Source organism: Borostomias antarcticus (genome assembly GCF_949987555.1).
Source record: "Borostomias antarcticus genome assembly, chromosome: 14".
NCBI classification, from domain to species: Eukaryota; Metazoa; Chordata; class Actinopteri; order Stomiiformes; family Stomiidae; genus Borostomias; species Borostomias antarcticus.
In genome coordinates this window covers 2,210,001-2,227,621 of record NC_140247.1, presented here as the reverse complement: position 1 = coordinate 2,227,621, position 17,621 = coordinate 2,210,001, and the positions used below count along the sequence as shown (strand labels likewise).

At 44.6% G+C, this 17,621-nt stretch overlaps 1 protein-coding gene across 3 annotated transcripts in view; it reads right to left on the bottom strand.

Annotated features, from left to right (window-relative positions):
• Positions 1–2,263: 2,263 nt before the first annotated feature.
• The window catches only part of LOC311317703 (teneurin-3), a gene marked incomplete at its 5' end in the record, with an annotated part of 56,119 nt that continues 40,761 nt past the window's right edge, over positions 2,264–17,621 (bottom strand). For 2 of the 3 annotated variants that reach the window (XM_084448787.1, XM_084448789.1), the window contains 10 exons: positions 2,264–4,792; positions 5,312–5,442; positions 5,649–7,260; positions 9,573–9,869; positions 10,437–10,672; positions 11,060–11,235; positions 11,667–12,550; positions 14,121–14,275; positions 16,073–16,305; positions 17,412–17,432. In XM_084448787.1, the coding sequence (XP_084304913.1) occupies positions 4,040–4,792; positions 5,312–5,442; positions 5,649–7,260; positions 9,573–9,869; positions 10,437–10,672; positions 11,060–11,235; positions 11,667–12,550; positions 14,121–14,275; positions 16,073–16,305; positions 17,412–17,432 (4,498 nt within the window). In that variant the 3' untranslated portion in view covers positions 2,264–4,039. The remainder of the gene's footprint in view (positions 4,793–5,311; positions 5,443–5,648; positions 7,261–9,572; positions 9,870–10,436; positions 10,673–11,059; positions 11,236–11,666; positions 12,551–14,120; positions 14,276–16,072; positions 16,306–17,411; positions 17,433–17,621) is intronic. The other variant, XM_084448788.1, reaches the window with a different exon arrangement.

Genomic DNA, 17,621 nt, shown 5'->3' with positions numbered 1-17,621 from the left:
GGGCGGAGATAGCTAAACGCACCGGTATCCCAGCATGCAGTTCGGCGGGAGTTATTTGTTCACAAAATAGCCCTTTGTTCACTTTTTTCTTATGTAACTGCACTCGTTTGTGAACTATTAGTAGACTTGTTTGTGATTGTTCTTGGTTAATTCTAGACCATTTTCTAGCTAGAACCGTCCCCGGGAGGGGTATTCTGCTGGGTATGGTCTAGCTCAGTGCTGGTGGGGGGGCAGAGCTAGCACGTGGGTAAGCTGTATGCCTATCAATTGTGTTCACTGTGGTCTATTACTACTTCCATGGGTCAAGCCTAATAAACTTTGTTTCCATGGCAACCAGGCAGCGTGTTGTGGAAGAGTCCATTCCTGAGCCCCGTGACAGTATTTTTTTTGGCATACATCGTTGAATAGGTGAGCACTATGACCAATTATGTGAACCAACATGGGACAGAATGCTTTTTTCATTTCTGTGCGACTTTAATATTCTCCCTGATGAGTCAACAGCCTCTGTATGAATCGTTGCCAGTTAGCTAGCCAGACAGCTTGGCCATATAGGCTTAAGCTAAAGTTAGGGCAATGTTACCCATAGCTAACTATAGCTAACCAGCATAAAGTTACTAGCTTATGTAAATCTCAGCCAGTCGCAAACCATCAAACCTGCCATACAAAAACATTTTTGGAAGCCAGATTTTCTTTAGGAAGCTGATAGCTCCACACTAACACTCCTCACTCACAATTCACTGCTAGCAAGTCCCGTTGGCAGCAGGACCGAACCATTTCATGTAAATAGAGAGGGGGATAAGGGGGGCAATTGGCTCTCTGGATGAAACATTTTATCAGTGCACTGTAAAATAACTTCTATTAATGATGATGATATTGAAAAAAGTGTACCATATATTAGGGCCCCTGTCAGTCACAGGTCCTTAGAATCATCCTAACTTTTCTCCCCAATACAGCGCCACTGTAGGCCTAGTCGCAGTGTTGTGATACTGTATGCTCTGGTGTTGCTACGAAGGTGTCTGCTGTTGATCATTTTGATAATATTGGATCTGGGACAGTCCAGCTATTCTGTTTGATGCCTTGTGAATGCTTCTAAAATGTCTGTATATGCTTGCCGTAGTTGTTTGATGGTGTGTCTGTCTAGCAGATAGTCTGTCTAGGCATAATATCTAATATGGCCATCTGGCACTGTGCATTTGGATTACTTACAGTATGTTTTATACTTCTGCTAACCCAGCAGATTTTTTAAGTCGTATTGTTATGGGAACTACAGCATCTAAACAACATTGAACCTAATGACCCACAGGGGAAATACAGTACATACTGTACTGTACTATACAATGATGCACCATGGGAATCATTTGTCCCATGTTTGTTACCATGTCCCGTGTTGAGTTCCAGAATCTCACACATTCATGTCTAGCACCACTAGAGAGCATCAGTGGACTGTTTGGCGGACAATACTTTTCTCTATTTTTAGGAGATGCTCCAATTTGATTTGGATTAGGTTCTTCTGGTTTGTGTACTGTACTGTACATATCTTACTTTCTGTACAGGTCATGTACAGTATCAATAATTGTTAGACTAGGTAAAGCTCCATGTAACTGTATTAGACAGAAAACACAAAAAATGTGACAATGTTGGATTAGAACGTATTAAGCCACAAATTACTGTTACAACAGTTTGTATTCTGTCATCTGATATAAATTGTGAGGCTTTGATCAATTGCTAATAACATTGGGGGAGGAAGCAATTATTACAAACCCAAAATGTAATTAAAAGTTCAATGACACATTTTTCAGAGAGAAGCTTATACTCCAAAACCCTAGGCGTTTAAAGCTGATTGAGGAGGCACCAGTCCTGTCTGAAATTCAGGTTTGTTACACTTGCAAATTGATTAAAGTCAAAATTGACACAATTTAACTCAAAATTCAAACAGTTAACTTCAAAGAGGTCCAGGATTCTGTCTCCTTGCGCTGTGACAAATTGTTCCACGTCTTCTTAATCATTTTAAGGCACACTTTTGGGGGATATTAAGATCACACAGAAAATACTTTTGAAACACATTAGTGAAGTAACTGATATTCTCTTGCATACTGACCTCTCATACAGTAGGTCTGTTTGTAATTTTATGACACTAAACACACTACATTTATGAAAAACAAATCACAAGAACATATTGGATCCTCAAAAAAACAAAACAATAGCATTTTAATCCAGAAGTGTATTAATCATACAAAACACGTAAGTCATAGTAAGAGCCACTAACAATACATATGGATTCTATATTTGGACATAAACATGTTTGTGTGATATGGGTTCATGAAATATTTGTGTTGATGAATCATTTACTGAGCCGGAAGCCAAGTCACAAAGTGTAATGCATGATAAACATTAAATTTAGAGCAAACAATATTTCAGAACGTTATATCTTACAATATATCTTACAGTAATGTTCATTGTATCGATTTAGTATATATTGGCTTTTTGAAGAATATATCTCATACCTTCATCTACACTTTGCCAAGGAACTTCTCAACACATTTCAAAGGCAAAAATGCAACATTTAACTTTCCACTGTAAAGAGTAACAATGCAATAGCAAGTGATCACAAAAAAATCTAATTAAAGATTAAGATATTGTAGATTTTATTTGAATGTATAAACACAACATAAATTATTGTTTATCAGACTAACATGGACAGTTATTTAATTCCATAAAAAAACAAGAACACTTGCATAATTTACAAAACATTGTGTCCCTGTGCTATGCAAGACACATATTTGTGTCAGTTTTTTTCGGTCTCAAGATTACTAAATAACTTCACGTTTCCTTGATTACACAAATCAAGACTCAATATTATCATTCACCAAAGAGATATTTTAGGCATTAAAACTGTGACTTTGCAAACGTTGCAATGTCTTTCTAAAGCAACTCATAGGAAAATGAGTCAGGTTTATTGAATGCAGTGCTTCTTAACACAATGTTCGTTTAGTGAGATTTTCCTCAAAATCAAACACTCATTGATTTAAGACAAACATGTGGTAATGGGCATTGGGGATGTAACTCGTCACAGGCCTAATGCATCTACTGTATTTCCAGATGTCACAGGTGTCACTGCGTCACTCGTCAGTATCGCTTCCACCCTCACTTGCCCACGATGGGATTTGATCTTGGGTCCTCTGACTTAGAAACACATGACCACCTCTCATAAACAGCTAGCTATGCTAGCTACGCCACCAAACAGCTAGCGATTCGATGGCATGGGTGGGCAGTATTTATTACTGAGGAGTGAGTTGAATCAATTTAACAGTTACACTCACCCCCCTAAACTCACTCCACACACCACAGCGACCCCAGCTGGTCGAGCTGACCTCACCTGGATCCGGAGTCAACGGCACCATTGTCACAAGTGTCACCGTCAGTATCACTGCCACCCTCATTTGCCCACTCTGGGTTTAATATTGAGCCCTCAGACTTACGAACAAACATGACCAGGTAAATACTGCTTTACCCAGCTACTCCACCGAAAAACTAGCACTTCAATGTCGCGGGTGGGCGGTATTTATACTGAGGAGTTTAACCAATTCAACTCGGTCACACAGAGAAGTGCATATAAATGCATATTGTAAACATTTCATTTCCTCTTTAAATATTTTATTTTAAGCAGACAACTTAAAATATACTTTTTGTAAAATGAATAAACACCTAAATTATTTCACTGTTTCGCAAAACATCACTATTTTCCCTGGCTCCTGTTTTGAGAGTCCATAGTCCAATCAGATTGTGCTACAGATGAACTGCCATGTCAGTGCCATGTTAAGGCTTGGTGTAGTTACTCATTTACTCTGTAGTCCCTGCTAAACAATGCACAGCATTGCTTTCCACTCCATATACAGTATGATTTACAAAAACACACACCTCCTCGGACATAGTCACATGTACCCTTCAACGTTGTTGCTTTCATTCTCACCAGTGCCCATCTCCTTGCGGAAACAGGCCAGTGTCGGAGTCTCTTTGGCAGCAAGAGCATAACAGTTTGTTACCTCTTCCCAATTTCACTTTGACGAAGGAAATGAATGTTGTTAGCACTATCCGCTAACTCTGGGTATTGCTCGATGGAGAGAACATAGTATCCATCATAGCCCAGAACTTTCCCGCTGCTCAGGAGTTGTCTCTTCTCCCCCTCTGTCCATGGCCGAACCCCTTCCTCCCCGTCACGAACTCGCTGCTGTTCTTTCGCCCATGCCATCGATAGCGCCCTCTGACGGGCCAGCTCTGCCACACGGGCCTTCTCCTCATCCACCGTGGAGCCGTAGCGCACGTGCAGAGCTAGCGCCCCTCGCCGAATCTCCACGTCGGCGAAGCGGCGAGTACGTCCGTCCACGACGGTGGTGGACTGCGACACGCTGACATTCACACCGTTCTCCAGTGTCTTGCGGCCGCTGGTGAGGCGCAGGGCCGCCAGGTCGCTGTCGGGGAGGCCCGGTTTCACAAAGTAGTGCGTGTCACGGCCCTCCACGGTGAAATGCAGCTCCTCCAGGTAGAAGGCATTGTTGAGGATGGTCGCCACCTTGATGCAGTCCTCGCTAGCCACGTTGAGGGTGTGGGTGTGGGCGCTCCCCTTGTATATAGCGAACATGACCGCCCTGCCGATGAGGGACGGCGCGGCCGAGAACCACAGCCAAGGTTTCTCCCCTCTGCTAGCACGTCTCAGATGGACCTCTGGCAGACGCTCGAAAGACAGGAGGGCATGTGCCTGTCTGGTCACTTCCTGCTGGACCCCAGAGACTGACTGTAAAGAGAGTGCAGTGAGACGTTAACACAAGCAGACTTACTCTCAAGTCAATTTAGGAGTAGAGGCAGACTTCCCCTCCCTGAAAGATAATGGCGTATTCAAACAGTATTGATATAAGGTACTGTAAATAGCTTCTGACAAATATGGACATTGGAAGAGAACCTTGCATTAATTACATGCTATTATACTTACATGCTATATAACATTCACAGACAAAGCATGACAGCATGACATTCACAGACAAATTGTGTTCTTATACAAAAATTGTCAAATAAATTAAAATTGATAAGGGACTGTTTGCAAAGGGATTTTAAGGAAAACAATTTCTGTGGAAAAATATAATTTAGTATGCCTCAGTTATTTTTCCACTGGATATGTGCTTCTTGTTTGAAAATTGGCTTAAAACTATCACAAAAACATATTCATTGAAATTCTCCTCATGTTAGCCTAACACATTGATCAGATTGACAAAGTGGGATAGATTGTCAGCTAATTAGTTTTCAGATTATAACTAACCGGTAGGTCATCCCAAAACTGACTTTTCCTCAGTTCGTAGGAAGGCAGGGTCAAATCGAACTTTGGTACTGGAAACCCAGGAATGGTATTGTGCAGATGGAACCCAAAAGTCACCAGCCAGTTATTCACATCTGAGATATAGAAAGATGAGGAAACATTAGTTAACCATGTTCTGTTCGATAAAGATATACTTTTTCAATTGCACAAATTAATACCTTAATTAACGTGGATACAGAATTATATACATGTTCAGGACTAAAATGAATTGTGAGCATTTAAACTGGGAACCCACATTGTAATGGTAACAGAATGTATAACACAGCTAATGATGTCTTACCTGACACATACTCTCTGACTTCATGTACTTTGCTGATGGGGTTGTTATTTCGGAACATGTAGAGATTAAAAGGACCAGGCTCTTTGCCCACCCTCTTCCAAGTGGTGATGTCCGGCACAGTCCACCTTCCGGGCATGATGTCATAATCCCGCTCCCCGAAATGCAATAGTTTGGTCAAGGGGTCGTAGAGGCCTCCGTGGAACCCCAGCAACAGCTGGAAATCTGGGTTGGAGTCAAAATAGACCTCTCCGTAGGCAGTGTACTGGACCTGTTTGATCAGGAGGCCGTTACTGGTGAACACAGCCAGAGGGGTCCCTGTGTTGTCACAGGCGATGTAGAACTCCTCCCCACTGCTGATCTCCATAGCAAACAGGTGGCCCTGCAGGTCATAGTAGAGAGAGGTGATCTCCGAGCTGGAGTGGTTGTAGACGTGCGTGATCCTGCCGGGGTAGCTCAGGTCAGCGTAAAAGTACTGCAGGTGCTGCCCGAGGCTGGTTTTGGTGGAAACCCTCCGTCCCAATCCGTCGTAGCGATACTGGATATTCCAACTGTTGCCTTTGCTGTAGACCCGCACCAGGAGGCCCTTTGAGTTGTAGTGGAAGATCTCCGCTCCCCTCTGGCGGAGAAAGCCATCATCGTCCATGCGGTACTGGATGTCCCCGAGGCGTGTGATGCGGTCCCGCAGGTCGTAGCGGAGCGGCAGAAGGCGGGCACTGTTCCCAGGGTTAAGCAGGTGGAGGTTCCCGTTCAGGTCGTAGGTGTAGCGCCACATCACCTTGTCGTTGAGGTAGACCGTCTGGAGCTGGCCGTCCACGTCGTACTCGTAGTCGTACTTGGTGGTGTTGGCAAACGGGCCGATCTTGATCTCTCGCTTCGTGACTCGGCCCACGTCATCATACTGGAACGTGATCCAGTACATGAGGGAGCGGAAGATCTCATACTGGATCTCCTTGATCCGGCCGTGGGCATCGAAGTGCTTGGTGTAGGTCATGACCGCCGTGGAGATGATCTGGTTGATGTCGTAGTAGATGACCCCAAACTTGCCGAACTGCTCGACTTTCCCCGAGATGTCATCAAACTGGTAGAGGTCGATGGGCAGCGGCGTCTCGTTGATCACGCCCTGAACACTGGTGACACGCAGACTGCTGTCGTAGGTGTAGTCGAAGCGGGCGTTGACCATGCCGTCTTCGCTGAAGCGGAAGATCTGGCGGTCCACCAGGGGTCCCACTTGCCGGTAGCGTATGGAGCATATGAAGCCTTCGCTCTGCAGGTTTATTGTCTTCAGGACGCCCGCCATCTCGTCGTAGGTAAAGCTGACCCGCGTGCTGTCGAACAGAACCTCGGCCAGTTTGTTTTGCCGACGGTACTTGTACAGGATCCGGCGGCCGGTGCCCAAGTGCGCCACCCGGAGGAGGAGGCCGTCCTCGCTGTAGTCGGTGACCACTGAGGCGTTGCTCTCTGGTGGGTGGTAGAGGTTGCGGTAGTATCCCACGGAGCGGACGGTCTGCATGGTGTAGCGGGCCACGCTCGGCATGGTCACAGCAGACAGTCGGTCCAGAGAGTCAAAGTCAAAGATGTACTGACGTTGACTGTGAAGCAACAGCACCATAGACTGGAGGAAAACATAATACATAGAGAAATGTTATAGTGTTTACTATAGTTGAATTAAGAATAAGTTTGTCCATTTTGTGAGGTTTACGGTAGATGTGAATGGGGTTAATGGGATGCTCTCTTTGGTGATTCAATTAGAGGTAATGTATAGATCTGATACTGTATATGGACACAAATTAGCAGAGGTGTGGACTCGAGTCACATGACTTGGACTCGAGTCATTCATTTGATGACTTTAGACTTGACTTGACAACATGTCAAAAGACTATTACTCGACTTGGACTTTAACACCAATTTTTTTCTCCATATGTCTAACGTTAGGCTAAGGGGAGAGCGCGGGAGTCGGGACAGCTGTCAAACTAACTCAAACTCGCAGGCAGGACAATAAAGACGCCTGTTTTTCTTGCTAAACATGAATCATCTAGCCCACATTGTCCAACTACTTCTGATGCTCCCATGTTTTTATGCAGTTCCCCATAGCCTACATTAAGGTTGGGCTATTTGACGATAGTCTCCTCTGCGTGAATAGGCTCATGCATTGAGCAGCAGTCAACAATGAACTGTTTGGGCTGTCGTTTGAGGTTAGAGCTAAATCTGTCTATGGGAAAAATATTTTTTCCAGCGGATCTCAGTTAATACAAAAAGATTGATGAAGGAAAGCAGTTTTGTGTTGTGATATTCTGTTTGGGAAATGTGCTTGATTGCTGGCGCACATGTAGGCTAGGCGCACAGCGGAGGGGAGGATTCCTGCCTCCCTCCGCTATATCAGTATTAAGTCTCCTTTTACTGCACAACAGACAGCTACAGTAATAGCCTAGATCTAAAATGAATGTCCTGTCCTATATAAATCACAAGGCAGGTGAGTGGTCTTTAGCCCATCAGCGCATCTTGACAGTGGAGCAAAAAAAACAAAAACTGCTCGACTTCAAGAATCTCAACTCGACTTAAGGGTCTCGGACTGACGATTCGACTCGTCGACTTTGAGGGGGAAGCCCTACCCAAACCCAAATAAAAAGTATGCTATTTAGAAGCGGCAGGCGAATTGTCGAGAAGGATCCAGCTTTTAGAAACCGAGGCTGGCTCATTATCGTAAACAGTAGACATGACTACATGTGCTTAGCGGCTATAATTATAACCTGGATCATCTCTTTAAATGGACTCGAAAGGACTTGAAAGTTTAGGACTTGACTTGACTTCCCAGTGTTGACTTGTGACTTGACTCGGGACTTGCCTGTCTTGACTTGTGACTTGAGGACAACGACTTGAGACTTACTTGGGACTTGCGAATCAATGACTTTGTCCCACCTCTGCAAATTAGACACAAACTCTGCCAGGGTCCAAATAGACAACAGACGCAGCAAGTCGTCCAAATATAATGACTGCAAATAATTGACTCGAAAAATTCCTGAATAACCTATGGGTCTGTTTCAACCCTCATTTCTATCAAAGGGAGTACTTAAGGCATAATTAACAGACCCAATAGCTATATATCAGATATATATCAGATGCAACAGCAGTGTTTACAGTATATTGTTATTCTCTCAGATATTATTTCCCTAATGTATTCATAACATGCAATTTAGTTCCTAGGAGTGCTTCCAGAGGATTGCCACACTTCCTGTGAACATGTCCTGCCCAATTGTGCATTGCCACACTCAGTTTCATGAAGTTCCAATAAGCTTTCAGTGTGCCCCATAATACATTGTCCACAAGGCACATCCTGGACCCGCAATGAGTTCACGGTACAAGTTCCAAGGGGACAGAGGCAATCTCTTCATGGATTTGTAAAAGGAGACATCTTGCAACTGAACATCCCAGTGAGTGATCTCACTACTACTAGAGAGACGTTCTGTTCTAAAGGAAGTTTGTGAGGTGTTTGAGGAAGAAAGACAGAGATGTGTGTGTGTGTGTGTGTGTGTGTGTGTGTGTGTGTGTGTGTGTGTGTGTGTGTGTGTGTGAAAGAGGGTGAGAGAAGGAGATAGCGTGAGAGAAAGTGTGTGTGTGTGTGTGTGTGTTCGTGTGTGTGTGTGTGTGTGTGTGTGTGAGAGAGAGAGACAGAGAGAGAGATTGAGAGAGAGAAGGGAGGGGGAGAGAGAGTCTGAATGGCCTGTTTTGAATTATGTATGCCCCCACCTAAATGCAGGGTAATAGTGCAGTTGTTCAAGTTATATTGGGTGAACTTTAGTACCATGTTTTTCACTCTAAAGTCTAGACATATTTTACCGCCAGAAGTGTTTTGTTGTTTGCGTGTGTTTGTTTCACAGACCGATCCTGAAATCACTTTGTCAATCATCAAGTCAGCTCAACCCTCACCTTTTCAAGGTAGGTATAACTCCACGTCTTCCCGTCAGCAAACACACGAGCCACCAAGCGTCCTTGACTGTCGTAGTCCACCCGCTCTGTGGTGGGGCCCCTCTGGAGGGCGCTGATCTGCCCGCTGCTGCTCCGGCTCACGTTCACGGGCAGCAGCTTGCTGCTTGGCACCCAGAGCACAGGGTGGCCCGCTCCGTCATATAGAATTTTCAAAAGGAATTTCCTGTGGTCGTCATAAATCTTTTCCGTCCTCAAAGTGCGGTCGTAATCAACTGACAGAATGTTCCGGCCATTCACCTGTTATTGTGTGTTTTGGGTTGCAGCCAGACAGAATAAAAACAAATGTCAGAATGGTTTCAGGTTACAGGGGAATGCTCTTCTTGTTTTCTCTGGTGACCTCTTAAAACTGCATTTAATGTGATTGCTGCTCGTTGGCAGATTAACAGCTCCTCCAAGGGCTTCATTAAATTGAGAGACACTCTGGCAATTGCTCAGGTGCCTTTAAATCAAACACCCTTACATTTTGTGGAACGAAAATTGCTTTGAGGTAATGTAACTATCCAAGTCAAGTTCATAATGTAAACTGTAAATTCCACAGTCAATTTCCGAAGAGCAAAATTAAGGGAATTAGTCATCAATATCCAACACACTTCTGTGATTGCAGGAGAAGCTTTCACCCGTATTCTATATTATTTCATTTGATTGTGAGCTCATGTGAGCTCATATCATACAATTTCATAATGAATACAAGTATGCACATGGCACGCAGTTGAGATAAGGCTGAGGTCATTTTAGAAGTTAATGTTTAAAACAAATTAATGTGAAAAATAATGTTTTTGCATATTTCATTAAAGTTAAACTCACTCGTAGCTTCCGTCCATAAACAATGACTTTGCCCCGGGCTTGCTCCTTGCGGAAGCGCCACTCAACCAAGTTCTGCCCGCTCTCCCCTGGCAAGGTCATGTTTCTCAGCGCCACGGTGGGGCTGGCAGCGCCTGCCAGAATGTGTGGCTCTGTCTGGTAGTGGGTATCCATTCCATTGGCGTAGGTAACCCTCAGAGAGTTGTCATACCCCACTTGGTAACTGCTTCTACATTGATCTGAGAACATGAAAAAGAGGCTGGTCACACTGTAAATTCATGTCATATTTGAAGATTTTACGATAAAACATTGCTGTTGATGAGACAAAATGTCTCCCCATAAAATGTGGGAATGTTTATGCATGAAAATGTGTTATAATGAATTGACAACCTTGATTCTACAGACAGTAGACAGCATTAAGATACAAGGCTGCTGGCACACCTCCCACACAGTATTATCATTTATACTGTCAAACCCTATCCCCCATAATGATACATGACTTAAGCTTACTCAACATTGCTCTGGTGACCTGAGAAACAATGACAAATAGCCACCTTCAAAATGGCTGCCTGAACGGTTTGTGCATGCATCAGCAGTAGACGGAGAGGGAGCGTTGGGGGGCCTACCTTGCGCCAGTGTGTAGAAGGCACGGATGGATGAGGTATTGGTGGTGATGCTCATTTCCTCGTCAGTCAGGGAGCTCTCGATGTCCACGGTCAAAGCACTGTCTATATCTGTGTACAGGTTGTTCACTGTTCCAGTGGGGAATGTCACGTTCATTAACCTCCCCTCGCTGTCATAGCTGTGAAATGAAATGAAAAGTCAGTGACAGATTGCATTGCCATGCTCATGAATTTAGGTCTCCAAAAAGATGAAAAGATTTTGTCTTAAATCAAACTGTCCCTTTATAAAACCACACAAATTTTAGGAAATAATAAAATGACATGAATAATTTAAAGACAGGAGTGTGAGTCAAACAGGTAGATGATTGAAACTGGTTGAAAAATAGTGCCCACACACACTAACTGACTGAACAACAGAGCCCACACACTAGACTTCTGTTTCCACCATGCGACAATGTTTCAATCTGCATGGATCTGTATCAGGATGGGGCATGACCTGATTAAGATCCACAGGGGATCCAGATGTCGTTAACATTAAATTGGTAGAAGCGTAACTGCGGTGTGTGGTGGGGTCTCTTCTACAGTTCTATCCAGTTGTACCGGTACTCACTCATAGAAAGTGGTCCAGCCGGTTTCTGATGTCTTTGTAGCCAGCAGCCCGTTGTTCCCATGGTAGGTGAGCAGGACCAGCTCCTGCCCCTGCGCTGTCAGGGTCTTCAGACCTCCGCTGGTTCCCATGGTCATCCAGATCACCTGGTTGTCAGGGGCGACTATGCGCACCGGCATGCGGTTGGGGTCGCGGCGGACGCGCAGGGTGTTCCCGTTGCTATCGGTAACGGCAGTGACATCGTTCTCTGTGCTGTAGCTGAAGGTATACTTGAAGTCACCGGTTAGCAGGCTGGCAGTGTGCTGGTGGGTCCCGTTGACGTCGAAAACGTACAGCTCCTGGGCATCAGGCGATGCCACCTCATACGTGTTGGCGCTGGAAGTCAGCGTCGGCCCGTTCCGGGTGATGGCCCGAATGCGGATGTTGCCCAGGTCTGCCACGTAGAGAGTGCCGTCGGGGCCCATCACCAGCGAGGACGGGCCGCTCAGCCTGGCGTCTTTGGCGTAGCCGTCCCCCGTCTGGTAGCAGTCGCAGTTAGCGTCGTTCTTGCAGTCGCAGTCCGAAGGCCCGCCGGCCAGGTGGGTTATCTCACCGTCGACCGACACCTTCCTGATGCGGCTGAACTTCTTCTCGTCTGTTTCGGCAATGAACAGCGCGCCGTGGTAGGACACGGCGATGGCCACGGCCGACTCAAGGGGCGTCAGCGCAGCCCTTTGACCTCCGGCCACCCCGCGGTCCATTCCGGCCAACGGGCAGTGGACGGGCCGACCTGCCGCGATGCTCACCTGGCCATTCTCGGTGATGCGCAGCACAACATTGTTTTCAAGCACATACAGAGAATTGTCCATGGGGCTGACGGCCAGGTCTGTAGGCCACTCTAAGATCACCTGCATGTTGAAATATCATTATTGACACCTTAGAGAGACAAGGTGTCACAGCCTGTCTCCACCAGTATACTGTGGTAGTATCATGTGGTGAAATGAGATGTCATCTCAGATAATGTAGGCCTATGTGATATGAGGATAGGGTCATTGCCTTAGGGCATCAATTATGACAATTTTATTGTCATGATTGTCAGTTGGCTCAGGAAAGTGATGGCGCTGACAACGTCCCAGGAGTGTGACATTGAGCCATTGCAGCCTCCCAGAAATGTGACACCATTTTGTCTGCTCATCACAAATGGTACTTGACACAGAAAAGCTAAATTACACCACTACAAATTATGCTGTCTATGAAATATCACAATGGCATTAGATGATTGTCTAAACCCCTTAAATAAACCTTCCTAAATCATAATTTATCCCAAACTGTGATTAATAAAGTAAAAAGACATCAGGGCCCTCAAGGCTATACACGATTCATCGTTCTCTGTGCCAATCACTGAGGCTGCCAGTCGGCCTATTAAAGAGACTGTGCCTAGGGATCTTACGGTCTGGCCAAAAACATGTTTGTGTCGGGTTATGAAATGGCTTAACCAAAAAAAAAAGAAAGAAAGAAAAGAAAAGAGGGACCCGCTTAATCCCGTTGGCTTTCTGTCTATCTGGTGGTTTGGGAACCCCCAAAAAAAGAAAAGAGTGACCCGCTTAATCCCGTTGGCTTTCTGTCTATCTGGCGGTTTGGGTCGTAGCCGGGGTACTGATAACAAAAATGAACACTGCTCTCTGTCGTGTAGCCTACAACGGACCACATGGGATAGGAGTAGGAGACCTGAATCCCTGTTCATATGTGACTCTCCACCCCAATTCACCACTTGTACCCACCCCTTAGGGGGACCTATACTATACTGTACTATACTATATATACAGTATACTATACTATATATATACTATATACTATACTATATGCCATGGAGTCCCAGCATCCGTTTAGATATGAAAAAAGCGTATTTTCTTCATTATTCATTTGAACCGTGTCAAGAGACTAGACTGTATGTTGATGGAGAGGAATGCAGATGGATATAAATGTTTGAGAGGAAAGAGCCAAAGTTATATTAAGGCAGTGTGACTTAGTGTCTTGTGACGGAGGGCTATATTTATGCAACCTCATTGCAAGGTAGAATGCAGATTTCCACTTTAGAATCACAGGAAAACCATTAGATTGATGAGCAGTGAAATCCCTTTGCTTAGCCTGAAAATACTGGCAGGCATGAATGATCCATAAATTCATTCTTATTATCATTACAATATTTGTCGGTGAATTCGCCTCCGGGACCCGTAGGCATCGTGGCTCTAAAAACAACAACATAATATCTTCTTGTGACCTTTTGTGAAATCAGTGTACCTAAAAGTACATTGTTCACTGGAGCTGCGTGGGAAGTACATGTGTTGTGCAACGCCCTGTAGGGTGTGTGATGACTCACGGACGAGCAGAGGGGGAGAAGCACAAGGTGGCGCTGATGAGCTTTATGAGTGCAGAGGGAGCAGAGATCTGGTGATATATATATAGATGAACGATCACCTGTTTGATATCCATGCTGACGTCACAGGTCAAAGGGCGTGCTGAAGTGAGGTCGTTGGAGCCCAGGACAGTGGAGATAATGCCGTTCTGGTCCACCTTCCGGATGGTGGTGCCGTCCACAAAGTATATCAGTCCGTTCTTGTCCACAGCGATACCTGTTGAAGCGATGGGGATGTATAACAAAAAGAGAAAACAGAAATGCTAACAGATAGACGAGGCAGACGTGACTCATCTCTGCTTGCATGACTCAATGGGACAGAACACGACGGATACATGTGTTGAGTTTGGCTTCCCATTATTCAGGTCACTGCAAAAAGCACGGCCATCAATAATTCACCTCCTGCTTTTCTGGTATTAAATAATTTCTGAGGGAGAAGTGGGAGAGGCAGTGTCCCTACTGTATAAGTGTGTTCCGCCAGCCTACGCGTCTCCACACAGCCTCAACTCGGAAAAATAGACCTCGCGGGTGTGGTGTCAATGAGTGGTGCGTTCTGAACATTGCCGGCTCCGACACCTGCAATCATCAGCAATCTGCACTCTCTCTGTGAAATGGACGGTTGAGGACGAGAGAAGGTGGGGGAGGGAAATGACAGCTTTGGCCAGTCTTAGAAGAGACGGGGTGAGCGACGGGCAGTTACCATGGTGACGCCAGCGGACTAAATTGTCCGACTGATTGAGTGTCAACTGAGGGCTCCAAGTTCCAGCTCTCTGGTGTGGAGTTGCAGTAGCCGTTTGTCCCTCGCAGGGAAAATACATTAGCAAGCTGCACCATGCTCCACATCTCCTCATGTCATTGTGCTCCTTAATAGAGACCGGCACCTATCGGAATACAACTAAGCCTTACATAAAATAGTGGGGATAAAATAGTGTTATGGTTTTGCTTCAAATCTAAAAGATTAAGGTTCATCACAAGAGATGTGCTGATGTAGTATTTATTATATAATTATGCGCTTAGCAAATGTAAAGGGTCTGAGTCTTCTTTATTGCCGGCTTTATCTCCAGAGTATGATTTCCCTTGTAATGAAATCTTTAAAAGAGTGTATGGGAGGTGAGTGGTTTGGTTTGACCTGTGGCTAGGCCTGTGGCTAGGCCTGTGCAAGATTGCTTTCTACTAAAACATTGAAGAGCTTGGGAGAGTGTGATGAGTTCTTGGGGGTTGGCTATTTGACAGTCTGGGAAATTCAGACAGATGAAAAGTGTCACATTTGAGCATAGTTCAAATGTCTGGGGGGGGGGGTTAACAGAGCCATCTGGTCTGTCCCTCCTCCCACTCTCTAGTTACACATTCACTCTTCCAGACTGCCTTTCAAAAGGAGCTGAAGTGAAGCCATTAGAGGTGGAGTTCAAACCTGGCACCCATCATTAAAACCAACATTATGTGGCTTCTCAACTTGAGAGCTCTAAGAATAGTGTGAGTTCCTGCCCCACAACAGGTGACAGACATCTACGCATAGGTTGTGGATAACACTGTCTCCAACACATATCAATCAATCAATCAAAGCTTTATTTATATAGCGCATTTCATACCCAGAGGCAACACAATGCGCTTTACAGAGAACAAGGGAGGTGGGCATACGACCCACCCCTACATATTCCAGAGGGAAGCAAAAAAACAGTAATCACCCGGGGGCCAGATAAGTGAGCTGTAAAAATTCTTCCCTGACCCCTCTCAACGAGGCGATCGAGCAAGCTCCAGGAGTATGTTTGTCTACCGGCTAAGAACATTTACAGAGCAACAAATAACATTAAATTACATTTTCAGAGTAAGAGAGGCTAATAACATCATAGGAGAGACATGGCAAACATTGGTGTATGTCTGTGTGTGCATAAATGTGCCTGGATGTGTGCATATCAAAGTGCCTCACTGAATCCAACCCCTTTTTTTGCACTGTGACCTAAGTGTGGGGTAATATATGGATATTATTATATATATATATAATATTGGATCATACCTTTGGGCTCAGTGAGCAGCGCCTCAGACGCCTTCCCTCCATCCCCACAATGAGTCTCGTCGAAGGGCAGACAGTGTTCCCCAGTGCCTGCAACCACCTCTGCATTGGACTGCAGGTCCTTGCTCCCAGTCAGAACCTTGGGCTTGTAGATCCTTCTGGAGTTGGTGTCCGACACATACAGCTGTCCCGTCTCTGGATCGGCCGCCAAGTAGTACCGGTGAGCAGGGTTGTTGCTGTCATCGAAGGATAATTTAATGACTGTGATTGGAGTGTAATATAATATGAGACTTTTGAAATTGGGCATGTCTTTCACATAATACTGAAAGCAAATGTCACATTAACCATGATAATGAACTGATTGAGAATTGTATATTTAGTGATTGTGAATGTTGGTGAGGATTGTGAGTAGGTTTTTTTCATAATAGAAGGCAATGGAGGTTTTGACTGAGGGAGGGAAGGGTGATCTAACGAGGCTTGACTGGAGCAGGATTGCACATGACAAAGCACCGATGACAAAGTGTGCCAGAACATTTCAATCCTTATCATTCCCCTGCGAGGGGGAACCTGTGGAAATTACCAGACTGATAGGTTTATGTTAATGACAGTCAACAACTGATGGTATTTCAAACGTGTTTCCTGCCATGGCGGAAATGGCTCACAGAGTTAAGGGTTTTCTTATACTTAATAGGTTTAATTGTAACTGACATATATAAATTACATTGTAATTGGCTTAAGGGGGAAAATGTACATACTTGGCCATGTACTGTATTGCTGACATGCTCTGAGGTGCCCCACATAGCTTATATACAATTATGTTAGTTTCATTCTGAGCTTATGTCAGCTTTTCTTTTTTGTCACAGTTCTTGAAGACATGCGCTAACTCATTCTGTAGGAGACAGATACATTTTTGAGGCATGCTTATTTGAAAATCAATGACCTAGCAGGTGCTCCAAGGGTAACAGGAAACATACTTGTTAAGTGTGAATAGCCCTTGTTATAGCGATACAATCAGATTCACTGCATGAGCTGATGTTTAACAGTACATTAATCAATACCGTTATGCTTTTGACACTTATGAATGGGATAGAATGAATGTGTGGGGTGAGTGAATATGTGATTGCATTAAAAAAGTGGGGGGGAAATAAAAATCTTTTATACAAACGGGGGTGATGCATGTGAAACAAAAATGCTCAAATAAATGCTCAAATAAAAACCAGTCACTATCAATTCTCTATGAAATGTATATTACATTACGTAACATTTTATGATTAAAACAAAACCTATGAGAAAATTAAAGTGAGAAGCAGGACAGCATGCGCTTGAAAAACCATGCACATACCTGTGTCTAAAATCTTTATTTCTTAGGGGAAGAAGAGAAAGAGAAAAGGGAAAGAGATATAGACAGATCATGAAACCGAGTGACTTAAAGGTTTTATAAAAACACTATATAAACTAGCAGATAGTGAAGATTTGTTGAGCAGAAATAGGAGAGTCTGTGGTTAGGAGTTAGGAGAGTCTGTGGTTAGGAGTTAGGAGAGTCTGTGGTTAG